Source organism: Phocoena sinus, chromosome 9, assembly GCF_008692025.1.
Source record: "Phocoena sinus isolate mPhoSin1 chromosome 9, mPhoSin1.pri, whole genome shotgun sequence".
NCBI lineage: Eukaryota > Metazoa > Chordata > Mammalia > Artiodactyla > Phocoenidae > Phocoena > Phocoena sinus.
In genome coordinates, this window is record NC_045771.1 from 61488453 (window position 1) to 61502058 (window position 13606).

General features: G+C 40.8%; 1 protein-coding gene and 1 long non-coding RNA gene across 8 annotated transcripts in view; one reads left to right on the forward strand and one right to left on the reverse strand.

Moving 5' to 3' along the window:
• Window positions 1-2888, reverse strand: part of LOC116759365 — a 116758-nt gene extending 113870 nt beyond the window's left edge. For all 4 annotated transcript variants that reach the window (XR_004351422.1, XR_004351423.1, XR_004351424.1 and 1 more), the window contains exons 1-2: window positions 2583-2888; window positions 1896-1969 (exon numbers count right to left, since the gene is read on the reverse strand). This is a non-coding gene — a long non-coding RNA (uncharacterized LOC116759365). The remainder of the gene's footprint in view (window positions 1-1895; window positions 1970-2582) is intronic.
• Window positions 2889-3096: 208 nt separating this feature from the next.
• Window positions 3097-13606, forward strand: part of C1GALT1 (core 1 synthase, glycoprotein-N-acetylgalactosamine 3-beta-galactosyltransferase 1) — a 39972-nt gene continuing 29462 nt past the window's right edge. Inside the window, exons 1-2 of one of the 4 annotated variants that reach the window (XM_032643339.1) lie at window positions 3097-3425; window positions 3815-3910. In XM_032643339.1, coding sequence (XP_032499230.1) covers window positions 3347-3425; window positions 3815-3910 — 175 coding nt within the window. In that variant the 5' untranslated portion in view covers window positions 3097-3346. Of the gene's footprint in view, window positions 3426-3814; window positions 3911-11500; window positions 11523-13606 lie in introns of those variants that run through there. The other 3 variants (XM_032643340.1, XM_032643341.1, XM_032643343.1) reach the window with 3 other exon arrangements.

The following is a 13606-nucleotide window of genomic DNA, read 5'->3' on the forward strand; positions in this document are numbered from 1 at the left end:
GAGAGAGAGCAAGAAGAAAGCTGGCATATGTTTTATAGTCTCCTCTAAGAAGTCACTCTACAGCATTTCTATATTCTCTTCATGAGAACAAGTCACTAAGTACAGTACAAGCATTAGGTGAGGGGAATTAAGCTTCACTTTTGAAAGAAGTATGAAAGAACCTGTGAACATATTTGAAAACTACTAAACCAGTAAATATAATTTAATTTATAGAATTTAATCTAATTATTACAAAAAGATTTGCTAATCTAATCGTAATATTTGGGTATTTAAAGGAAAACCAAGTTTATTAGAGAGTGTTTTTTTGCCGTTGCTTGTTTCCATTTTGTGCCCCCATTTTCATCTTACCCTGTCTATTAAAAAATTCTACATGTAGTGCTAAATAAATAATGACTTTTCCTATCTTTTTATGTCAGTTAGGACTTTCATTCAGTGCTTATAATGGAAAACCCAAACAACAAGACCTTAAAGACGAGGAATTTATTTTCCCTCACATAACAACAAATCCAGAAGTGGGCAGTCCAGAGCTGGGTAAGCTTACCCTCCAAAGCAATCATGAACCCAGGCCCCTCTGGCTTCCTATGCTATTATCTTGTTCTTGCGGTTGAAATAAGGCTGCTCCACCTCTAGCATCATGTCACTGTTCCAGGTAAGATAAAGGACTGGTATAGGTCCAATGGCTAACAGGAAATTTCTTCCATAAAACTTTGAGCCTCTCCTAGCAACATCTACTTTCATTTTGCTGACAGGTCACATGGCTAAACCATGGCTTATTAGAGACTGAGGAAGTAAATATTTTTAACTGGACACACTGTCACCCTGAAAAAAATTAGAGTTCTGCTAGTAAGAAAGAAAGGGTTTAATCAACTATCAGTGTCTATCACCCTGCTCCAAGGAGCCTTGACACACATTATTCTGCTCCAAGGAGCTTTGACATACATTACTGAAACGCCACACCAGACAGACAAACATACTGTCCAAGGTTTATCTGCGTTTCAAATGGGAGAATCTGGTCATTTTGAGTCTCACATATAAATTATATTCAAAGTAATCACACTTTCTTTTTTCTAGTTGATAATGAAGAAAAATTGGCTGACATGAATGTCATTTCCAGGAATTTATTCAAGGTGACGGCTGCACAGTTGTGCAAAGGTACATGCATTAAGAAGCTCATCACAGAGTTGTTTAAAATAGTAAACATTTGGAAAAAAAACAGAAATGAATCAATAGAATACTGGTTAGATAAATGATAGTACATCCACTTAATGGACATTATGCAACTTTTAAAAATGCTGTTATTCATGATATATTGTTCAGTGAGAAAAGAACTGTGTACATCATGAAATCCAGTTTATCATACATTGTATTTATATATCTTTATGTATTTTTTATTCTTAGAGATGTCTGGAAGAGTATAACATGAACTTTTAAAAATGGTTACCTCTGTATTATGGGATTTGGAAAATTTTTTTTTATTTGAATAAGTATGTATTGTTTTCATGAAAATAACAGCTATTTTCAAAAATACCCAGAAGGGTAGGAGGGGCTGATTTGATCTGGTGTTGTTCGTATCAACATACCTTCTTGCCACTAAGAAAATTATCTTAGACATGCTGTATCTGAGCTTGTCCTTGGAAGGATTTCTTATCTTTGCTCATTGGAAAAATATTATTCCTTGTTCATTATAAATATTAATAAAATTAAAATAAGAATCCTGAGGTATTTTGTTTCATTTTGCTTTCTAGTTGGAACACTTTGACCTCTGAAGGGTCTCTTTTCCCTGTTTCACAGTGGCTGTGGAAGGAAAGGGGGTGAGGCTGGGAAAGAAAGAAAATGATGGAGGTAAGGATCCAAGAGAGAAGTCTGGAGGCATGGGCCCAGGAAACAGCACTAACCTGGACATCAGATACTTGCACTTCTCTTCCAGAACGGGTTTCTCAGTTTATCTTTCTGACCTCAGCTTTCTCATCTGAAAAAATGAGAGGTTTGGATAAGAATCTAGATGTTTTAAAACTCTTTTGGAAGATTCTTTCGGATTTATTAATCGCATATACTGCTAAACTACACTAAAGCTGAATGTAAACAAATTAAAGGGGGGTGGACAACAACAATACCTTACTAACGTTATTATTTCTCCCGGACATGTTAAGTAACTTGCCAAGGTTACACAGCTGATAGGTGGAGGAAACCAAGATTCCAGCCCAGAGGACAAGGCACTAAAGAACTGCTGAGGAGGGCATTTAAAGGAAGCAGGGTAGCTTTCTCACCCTCAGGCTAGGCCTTGTAAACGACTGTTAACACCAATAAAGTCAAGACCTTACCCCACCTCCTGACTGCTGTGGGGTTGCCTCAATCGCTCCAGGACTCCTCGCTCTAATCCAAAAACAGTTTTCTGATACAAAGTCCCTTTGCCAACTAAAGCGGGGAGGGGGTGGGGGTTGAGGTTTTGCAAGGACCCGAGGAAGCTCTTCCGGCCATTGCCTGACAGCAGTGAAGTAATGACAGAACCAAAGACCACGTGTGCCTTCAGGAGGCTTTGTGGTATCACTAATTGGGTTTTCAGCCCCTGCGGGTTCACATACCTGGTTATGCAACAACAGTTCGCGTACCTATCTTGCCGTATTTCCTTTCATTAAGGCCAGAGAGATACTGAGTAAAGAGAGTCGGGAGGGGGGCATAACAGGGGTAAAAAGAACTGTTTAAGAGCAGGCTAGAGGCCATAAGACTCCTGCAGGGTAAGAGCCTGTCCCTCAGACAAAGGTCCCTCAGGTATCCGCAGTCTCGGTACCTGATGTCTCACTGCTTTTAACTCCTCTCAAGGTCCGCAAGCTAACGCAAAACCCTAGAGCAAGATCAGGAAGCCGGAGGCCACCAGCGAGGAGCCGCAAGAGAGCGGCGACTATCGCTCAGAGAAGACCCGACTTCCCAGACCCCTTCGCACAAGGGCGGGGCGTGCTCTCGACTGCCAATCCCCGCGCCCACACGTCGTCGTAGCCCCGCCCCACCCTGCCCCCTCTCGCTCCTCCCTTCCCTGGGGCTGGTGCGGCGGCTGCGACGTCAGCGCTAGGAGAGCCCTGGGTGGCGGCTGCGCTGTCTGCGGGCCGCGGCCTGGACGCGCTGCGGGGAGGGGCGGAGCGAACGGGCGGGAGCGCGCGCTGGGCCCGCCTCGGCTGCTGCTGCCGCCGGCGCAGCCGCCACCGCTGCCAGGGAATAATTTGGGCGGCAGCGGGCGGCCCCGGCTAGCAGCCACGAGCCACTTCTGCGGCTGCCGAGAAGAGCGAGGGTCGCCGGGCTCGTGTCGTCCCCCTCTCTGCCCCCCCGGAGGGGCGAGAGGGAGCCGAGGCTGATGTCAGGTACGCCGGCGGAGGCGCCCTCAGACTGTGGGTCCAATGTCTTGGTTCCCCTCGCCCTTCCCCTCTCGGAGCGTGAGTGTGTGAGTGGGGGAGCGTGGAGGGTGGAACCCCACCCCCGGCGCCGCCAAACAGGTGTCTCGGAGTCGTCGCCGGGGCTGGGGACGTGCGGGTTCCTGAGGGAGGCGCGGGGCACTTCCTGCTCCCGGCATCTCTGCGAACTGCCATTGGGGCCGCCTGCCCACCGGGCCGCTATTTTGTTGACATGTAGCCTTCTCTGGGTCGTGGGTCCTTCCCTTTTACCCTCTCGTGCCCCTCGCCTCCTCGCGCGTCGCCTGCCGTCGGGTCGCGACGGTGAGACACGGGCTGCGCTCCGGACCGCGCGGCTTGAGCACTTAGCGGTCGTGCCCCGCTGGGCCCTCTCCCTGCGGACTTGCGGGCGTTCACGTGTGGACATCTTCCAGGAGAGCAGCCGGGCTGCCGCGCCGCCCCAGCGCCCAGCGAGCGGGCGCCTTCCGCAAGTGCCGGGGGACTTCCTCAGGGCTCTCTTGGACCAGCAGGTTTGTCTGTGGCCGATTTGTTCTTTTAAATTTCCCTGCCTCTAGTGAGGCAGGTGTGTTTGGGCACTAGCTGCGTGGAGGACGAGGAAAGGAGTTTTTTCCTTCCCTCCTCCCTCCCCCACCAAGTGTGATGGGATTCGTAGGTGCTGACAAATTGGCTTTACAGGTCTGAATTTGGAATTGTATACACAAAAAAATGAACGAAATTTAGGGGTGGGGATTTATTCTTGCCCAGCTCTTACCCTCTCCCTTTATTATTATTGTCAAATGACAAAACATCACAAGCTTTGGAAAAGTTGACTAGATTTATAATCTAGTTCTCTCAATTCCTTATAGTTATTGTGGTATATCCTTTTAAAGCATTTCAGGTTGAAAACTATTATCCTAACCATGAATTGGTTTCCTTATGATTTTAAAAGTTAATTATAAAGTTAGAACTTTAATGCAATAGAGTAATTAGGCCAATGTGTAACGAACAGAAATATGTTCATTTACCAAAAACTGGGCAGCGATAGCTCTGCCTGGGTGCCAGGAAAAGATGTCGTGCATAATTTCAAGTTGTTTATTTCTGTTGTTGGTTTAGACAGTGGGAATCTGAGGTTTTAGGAGGTAAAACTAACTTTTTGCAACTTTCCACACTTTTATCAGATAAATGTCACTTGATGCTGTGTGTTCTAAGTATTGTGTATAGTTAACTCTTTTTACCATATGTTAAGTAAAACAGTGATTTAGTAAGGAAAGTATGACTCACTTAAAATTCTTCACAGGAAAAGAGCATGGTATTTTAGTACTAGTGGAGAACAATTAGATGTCTCTCTTAAATTTGCTTGGAGTTTGTGTTTTTCTGATCTTTTTAGTTAGGGTTCAGCATTTTAAAAATATTTTGTGGTTACTACCCATTTAAAGGTAGGTATTTTTCTTAAATATGTTTTTTTGGGGGTATAGATTATACTAGTCTATATTTCTGAGTAAATTCAGTATCCAGGAATTATTAGAATTTTATCACAAAGTCATTTAGGAGTACATATCAATTAATGATCACCTAGTCATAGAAATAGAAAAGTGTGTCATTTAGGTATGCTATATACTATTTGTATATTGACTTGTGCTCACTAAGATAAAAATTGCATTATACAGCTTACTTTATAAACCATGGTAATTTAAAGTAGAGTTTCTGTGTGAAGAAATAATTGATTGGAATTCTTGTGACAGTGCACCTGTAAACAAACAGTAAATGGAAAATGGACAACTTGATGCTGAAATTTCATTCAGATTCACTTAAAATTTTAAGCTTCCCAGTACAACCATGTTACTTTTAGAAGATTTGTTGAGATTTGAGTAAAGAGGCTAGTGTACAAACCACAGCAAGGTGGAAAGAATATGGCAAAATTCTTTTACCCAAATCTAAGTGGGATTAAGGTCATTCTTTTAGAATAAGGGGGAAAAGATGGAGAATTGTTCCATAAAAGAGAAGTTAGCATTTTATTTTGAAGTCTAAATGTGTATCGAATGTGTATTTAAATTTTCAGTTTATAACTAATTCAGATGTCCTATGGGAAAATACATGCCAAAATCTATAATATGTGAAAATAAGAAGTGTCCCTTGAAGAAAAAAATATAAAGAAGCTGTTGTATGTGAAATAGGGTAGCCCATAGGAAGGTAGGAGAAACCAAAAAGAAAATCTGAGTACATTATCTAGAACCTGTAGTGTAAGCTGCCTTGCACATTGAAGGGACACATGGAGGGCAGAGAGAGGCGGTGTTAAATTGGGGAGATTCTGAACAGGAAGTCTGATTAGTTCACAATGAAAACTATATATTAAAACAAATTGGTGCAAGTTGGATAATAGGGAGACTTGAAATTATACAGCTTGGTGTAGTCATTTGCATTTTTGGTCATTGTGTTAGTTTCCTAGGGCTGCTATAACAAAATACAGCAAACTGAGTGATTTAAAACAACAGAAATATATTGTTTCACAGTTTTGGAGGTTGGAAGTCTGAAACCAAGATGTTGACAGGGCCATGCTCTACCTTCTAGGGAAGAATCTGTTCCGTGCCTCTTAGCTTCATGTGTCACTGGCGTTCCTTGGTTTAAAGTTATATCACACCAGTCTCTGCCTCTGTTGTCACATGGCATTCTCCCTGTGTGTCTCTGTCTTAGTATGGTGTTCTCCCCTTTTTGTAAGCACGTCAGTCATATTGAATTAGGGGCCACCCTGCTGACCTAATCTTAATTTGATTACCTCTCCAAATGCCTTATTTCCAAATACGATCACATCCATAGCTCCTGGGATTAGGACTTCAACCCCAGTCTTTTTGGGAGACACAGTTTAACTCATTACAGTCATGTAATTTATCTTTTACAGTATTCAGTAAAATTTTAGCACCATATAGCAGACCAAATCAGAGGGTGCCTTGGGAACAGAGTAAATTCATTTACCTATCTCACTGCCTACCATGTGCCAGGTCATAGAGGTAAAGCAGTGAGTAGGTGAACAAAAATCTCTGTTCTCATGGAGCTTACATTCTAAAACATTGGTTCTCAAAATGTGGTCCCTGGAACCTCAGCATCATCTGGGAACTTGTCAGGAATGCAAATTTTCAGGCTCTATTCCCCAGACTTCTTGATTTGGAAACTCTTTTAACAAGCCTTTCAGGTGATTCTGATGTACACTCAGGTTTGAGAACCACTGATCAAGATGGAGAAAAGAGACAATAGACAAGATGAGTAAGTAAAATATGTAATATATTAGATGTTAATAGGTGCTATGAGTAGGAATAGGGTGGCCAGGGAAGACCCCCTGAGAAGTAAAGACCTGAAGGAGTTGGGGAGTGAGCCATGTGAGTATCTGGGTGAGTTGTGTTCCCAACAGAGAACAGCAAGTGTAAGGACCCTCATGTGTTTGAAGAACAGCAAAGAGTCCAAAGTTAGAACACAGCAAGGGAACAGATAGTAATAGGTTCAGTTTTTGAAACTGCTGTTTGTTCCTTTTTGACCTACAAAAGCCAAATACTAGAAGGAGAGATCAGCAAGAGAGGAGTGTAGAGGGTAGGATTGCATACTGTGTGAGGTTCATCTTAAGGTTTTGGTTATGCCTCTGAGTGACATTGGGAAGACACTGGAGGGTTTTGAGCAAATGAGTGGCATGATCTGATTTAACTTTTAAAACGACTGGTAAAAATGGATTGAAGAAGCCAAGGATGAAGAAAGGGAAAAGTTGATTAGGAGGCTGTTGCAGTAGTTGGGAGAGAAAAAGTGGGAGAGTAAGAGGAAGGGGGAAAGGTGGCTTGGATTAGGGTGGTAGCGGTGGAAAGGTTAGAAGAGGTACGAAATTTAAAACACACAGGATTGTAGTGAAAAGTAAGCTTTTTTCTTCCTTCTCTAGTTACTTCAGTCACCCAGTTGCGATTGTAAGGATACACTAGTATATAATCTACGTATATTTTATGCATTCATTTGGCAGTGTCTGAAGACATTTTGGGTCACAACTAGGGGGAGTGTTACTGGCATCTAGTGAGTAGAGGCCAGGGATGCTGCTAAACATCTCACAGTGAACAGGACAGCCTCCAAACAGAATTATCCAGCTCATGATGTCATTTATGCCATGGTTAAGAAACACTGGCTTAATGGGATTTACAGAGGTTGGGGTATGGACGGTGGAGGTAAGGGGATGTTGTATAGACAGAAAAGACAGTAAGAGTAGAGCAACTCACCGCATTGAGATATTTATTGAACTGTAAATAGTTCAGAATTGCTGAAGCATAAATTATAACGGAGGGAGAGACAGAGGGGGGGCATATCGTACCTGTAAGGTAATGTAATTCTTTGAAAACAAAGTTATAGGGCTTCCCTGGTGGTGCAGTGGTTGAGAGTCCGCCTGCAGATGCAGGGGACACGGGTTCGTGCCCCGGTCCGGGAGGATCCCACATGCTGCGGAGCGGCTGGGCCCGTGAGCCATGGCCGCTGAGCCTGTGCGTCCAGAGCCTGTGCTCCGCAGCGGGAGAGGCCGCAGCAGTGAGAGGCCCGCGTACCACACACACACAAAAATTATAAAACAGGAAAACTAATACATTATTAATTCTGTGTTAAATATCAGTCACCTTATGCCTATGTAAGGATAGGCTAGTATCATATGTATTTTATGTATTCATGACATACCTTTTTATTAATTTTTTCAATATTTCTAACCTACATGGTTCATCTACAAGTTTTTTTCAAATTGTCACAAATCTCAAAAAAGTTTTCCAGTATATTTATTGAAAAATATCTGCATATAAGTGAACCTGGGCAGTTCAAACCCATGTTGTTCAAGGGTCAACTGTAGTTACCTTTGGTGAGAACCTGGGGTAGAGATGGGCATGAAAGCATACTCTTTGTGTGTGTGTGTGTGTGTGTGTGTGTGTGTGTATGCGTATATGCATACATATACATATATGTGTATGTGTGTCTGTGTGTATATATATATATATATATATATATATATACATATTTAATCTATGGTTTCAGTTAGGGTTTGTTTGTTCCTTACATTTCTCATTTAAAAAGTAGCCACTACACCTTATTAACAAAAAGTCATAACCTGCCAAATGTGCAAAGATTTTCCTTATTAGTTCATATAGATCATTGTTTTTAACATCTATAGCATATTCTGTGGTGTGGATGTACCATATATTTTTTTTAACTTGTTCCTCATTAACAAACATCTGTGGCAATGGCTGCCGTGAACATCTTTGCACAGTTCTGTGTTTGTGTCCATAAGAGAAATTTCTGATCATGAAATGATGGGTCAAGGCATACTTGAAAAATTTTAAAGATGTTGCCAAACTGCCCTTCCAAAAGACAGTAAATATGTACATTCTGAGAAACAACGAATGAGCGCCAGTTTTCTCTCATATCTAAGTCAGTACTGGCTGTTACTGAACTTAACGTTTTTTGCCGCTGTGATAGGTTAAAAATAGTATCTCTGGGCTTCCCTGGTGGCACAGTGGTTAAGAATCCGCCTGCCAATGCAGAGAACAAGGGTTCGAGCCCTGGTCTGGGAGGATCCCACATGCCACGGAGCAACTAAGCCCGTGTGCCACAGCTGCTGAGCCTGCGCTCTGGAGCCCGCGAGCCACAACTACGGAGCCTGCATGCCACAACTACTGAAGCCCGCGCACCTAGAGCCTGTGCTCCACAACAGGAGAAGCCACTGCAATGAGAACCTGCGCACCGCAAGGAAGAGTAGCCCCCACTCGCCGCAACCAGAGAAAGCCCGCATACAGCAACGAAGACCCAACGCAGCCAAAAATAAAAAAAAAATAAATTAAAAATAAAATTAAAAAAAAATAGCATCTCTGCATTTGAGGTTTACATTTCTGTAATATGAGTGAAATGTGAACATTCTTGACCATTTTTTTTCTTTTCCTTCAAATCCTTTATTTTCTTTAACTGTTTTTATATTAGGTTGGCCTTTTCTCTTTTTCTTTATGATACTTTGTTATTTTTTGCTGTACAGATTTTTTTTAACATTTTATACAGAAACATACCTTTGAACCAGCAATTTCACTGCCAGAAATTTATTTAATGCATAACCTTATACAGTTTTACTATAGTTATACCTTTTGAGTTTTGAAAAGATCTCAGTTCATGATGTAAAGGTGTAAAGAGATGTTTTCTTCTAGTTTTTTTTTTTAATTTCATTTTTTTAAAATATTGAAATCTTAGAAACATTTGGAATTTTAAAGAGAAAGGTAGGGATCCAGATGGTTGCTTTTTATCTTTTTCCCAGAAGGTTATTTCAATATCATTTCTTGAATAAGCCATTTTTTTCTTGATTTGAAATGCTATTGTATTATGTATTAAATTTCCATATGTACTTTTTTTTTTTTAACAGACTGTTTCGATCTGATGAAGACCACCAGAGATATACATCTTTAGGCTAACAAAGTTAAGTTAATTAACTTGCTGCTGTGAGGGAGATCACACACCAGAGGAACTGCCAGAGGGGACAGGGTTATTATAGGATTCTGGAGAAGGGTGGAGTTTAGACAGAATTTAAATGAAACAATATTTGATAGGTTTAAAGTACAGCAAGACTGTGAATCGGGTTAATTAACATCAGGCCTGGCTGAGAAGTAGACTTAAGTGTCCTGTTTCCTTGAAGACTACAAAGTTAAGATAAATGTGGAATGTTGTGTCTGGGAAACACTTATCTGAAGCTCTGGGTTGGAAATTGAAGCTGTTTCTGATTAGCGATTCATCATACATGTCAGAGTGGGGTGTTCCAGTCTCACTGATACACTTTCAAATAATTCTAACAGTCTGGTTGTAGAGAAAAAAAAAAGTTTCTCAGCAATATATCTTTAGTATGAATTAATAAAAGTGTTTAAAAAATTTTTTTCCGATTCACAGGTACACTGATATGCCTGTTCAGCCTGAATATCAAATTGTTTTAATTACTATAGCACGTTTTACTCACATATTTATTTTTCCAAACAACATTTACCATAATTTTTACCACATTATTTAATTTTTAAAAATTGTATATCTTAAGTATGTCTGCCTAGGCTTAGTCCACCCCTACACCCCTTTCAGGAATTTCCCAGGTATACGCTCATGTTTATTTTTTCAAACTTTTTAGTTACATTTTACCAAGTTACTTATTTTAGTTGGGATGACATTTTATATAGATAGATACATATAGATTAATTTGGAGCAAATCTACCTCTTTATCATTGATTTTTTTTCCAATTTTTATATCGTAAAATACACAAAATATACCATCTTAACGATTTTTAAGTGTACAGTTCAGTGGTATGAAGTACGTTTATATTGTGCAGTCATGACCACCATCTTCCTCCAGAATTCTTCTCATCTTGTAAAGCTGAAACTCTACACCCATTAAATAATAACTCCCCATTCCCCTCTCCCTCTAGTCCCAGGAAATCATAAATCACTTTATGACTTTAGCTAAATATCTCATATAAGTGAAATTACAGTAAGTCCCCTACATACGAACCATCAAGTTTCGAACTTTCAAAGATGCAAACGTGTTTGCACGTCCAGTCACATAATGTATGTTCACGTGTCTGGCGTACATTGTTACATGCATGCATCCTCTACAAGTGGTTGTACTTTTGTGTACTTTACTGTATAGAGTACCATAGTACAGTATCTTTATTTCAAGCCCAGGATGTCTAGAAGCAAGAGTAAAAGCAGTGGTGATGTAGCTGGTACTGCTAAGAAGCACCAAGCAATAATGATGGAACTTGCTGTGCAACACAAGGTGCTTACTAATGAAGACCTGATGGAATTGGAGGCCCAGAGAAAGGATGAAGTGAGACAAGGGGTTAGAAGTAACTGAAGAACCGAAGAGACTCACTATGCAGGAAATGGCAAGGGGATTTTCTTTATTTGAGGAGGCACTGTTAGTTTTTGAGGCACAGGACCCGAACATAGAACGGTACACGAAGGTTACAGCAGCTGTTCAGAATGCAGTCCAGTGCTACCGTGTCATATATGACAAGAAAAAAAGAACCACTACCCAGACATCACTGGATCCGTTTTATCAAAAGGGTAGACAGAATTGAATCCAGCAAGGAGCCAGAACCCGGGCCATCAGCGTCAGGCGTGAGTGAAATTGCAGCTTGCCCTCCATCTCCTGTTGCTGATGATCCTTCAGCTCTACTATCTCCCACCTCCTCTCCCTCCTCCAGTCAGTAACTCTTCTTGCTTGTTCACTCGATGCCAGCCCCTGTATACCAGTTGTTGTACTGTACTACTGTACTTTTCAAGGTACTATACCAGAAGATTAAAAATGTTTATTTTGTGTGTGTGTTTGTTTTTTATGTATTATTTGTGTGAAAAGTATTATAAACCTATTACAGTACAGTACTATATAACCAATTGTGTTACCTAGGCTAACTTTGTTGAACTTACAAACAAATTGGACTTATGAACGAGCTCTCGGAACGGAACTCGTTCATATGTAGGGGACTTAATGTATATAGTATTTGTGTTTTTGTAACTGGCTTATTTCACTTAGCATAATGTGCTCAAGGTTCATCCATGTTGTCGCATATGTTAAATTTTCCTTACTTTTAAAGGTTGAATAATATTCCATCTTGTATATAACACATCTTGCATATTCATCAATCATTGATGAACACTTGGGTTGCTTCCACATTTTAGCTATTGTGAGCAATGTTCCTATACAAATGGGTGTACAGATATCTCTTTGAGACCCTGCTTTCAATTCTTTTGGGCATCTACCCAGAAGTGGAATTGCTGGATCATGTGGTAATTCTATTTTTAATTTTTTTGTGGAACTGCCATGCTGTTCTCCACTGTTGCTGTACTATTTTACATTCCCACTAGAAGTGCACAAGTGTTTCCATTTCTCCACATCCTCACCAACACTTGTTTTCTGGGGTTCTTTTTGGTTTTTTGTTTGTTTGTTTGTTTTTTGCGGTACGCGGGCCTCTCACTGCTGTGGCTTCTCCTGTTGCAGAGCACAGGCTCTGGACGCGCAGGCTCAGCAGCCATGGCTCATGGGCCCAGCCACTCCACGGCATGTGGGATCTTCCTGGACCGGGGCACGAACCCGTGTCCCCTGCATTGGCAGGCGGACTCTCAACCACTGCACCACCAGGGAAGCCCCTTCTGGGGTTTTTTGATAGTAGCTATCCTTAATGGATGTGAGGTGGTATCTCATTGTGGTTTTGGTTAGCATTTTCCTAATGATAAGTGATGTTGAGCATTTTTTTCATACTCAACATGTTCATGCCTATTGGCCATGTGTATATCTTCTTTGGAGAAGTGTCTGTTCAAGTCCTTTGCCCATTTTTGGGTTGGGTTTGTGTTGTTATTGTTAAGTTTTAGGAGTTCTGTATATATTCTGGATATTAATCCCCTACTAGATGCATGGTTTGCAAATATGTTCTCCCATTCTGTGGGTTGCCTTTTTACTCTGTTGATAATGTCTTTCAATGTACAGGTTTTTAAAGTTTTATAAAGCCAAGTTTGAGTATCTTTTCTTTTGTTGCATGTGCTTTTGGTGTCATATCCAAGAAATCATTGCCAACTCCATGTTGGGAAGCTTTTGTTTTATGTTTACTTCTAAGAGTTTTATACATTTAGGTTTTAGCTTAGGTCTTTGATCCATTTTGAGTTAATTTTTGTATATGGTGTTAGGTAAGGGTCCAGCTTCATTCTTGAGCATGTGGATATCCAGTTTTCTCATTACCTTTTGTTAAAAAGACTGTCCTTTGTCCATTGAATGGGCTTGGCCCCCTTGTCAAAAATCTTTTGACCACGCATGCGAGGATTTATTTCTGTGCACTCTGTTCTATTCCATTGAGCTATATGTCAGTCTTTGTGCCAGTGTCACCCTGTTTTGATCACTGTAGCTTTTATAGTAAGTTTTGAAGTTAGGAAGTGTGAGTCCTCCAGTTTTACTCTTCTTTTCTAAAATTGTTTTGGCTCCTTGAGGTACCTTGAAATCCCATATGAATTTTATGATGGATATTTCTATTTCTTCAAAAAAAAAAGTCATTGGATTTTGATACAAATTGCATTGAATTCGTAGATCACTTTAAGTAGTGTTGACATCTTAACAATATTAAATCTTCCAGTCCATGAACATGGGATGTCATTCTGTTTGTGTCTTCTCTAATTTCTACTGAGGATGCAAGACATATTAATGTTCTCATTGA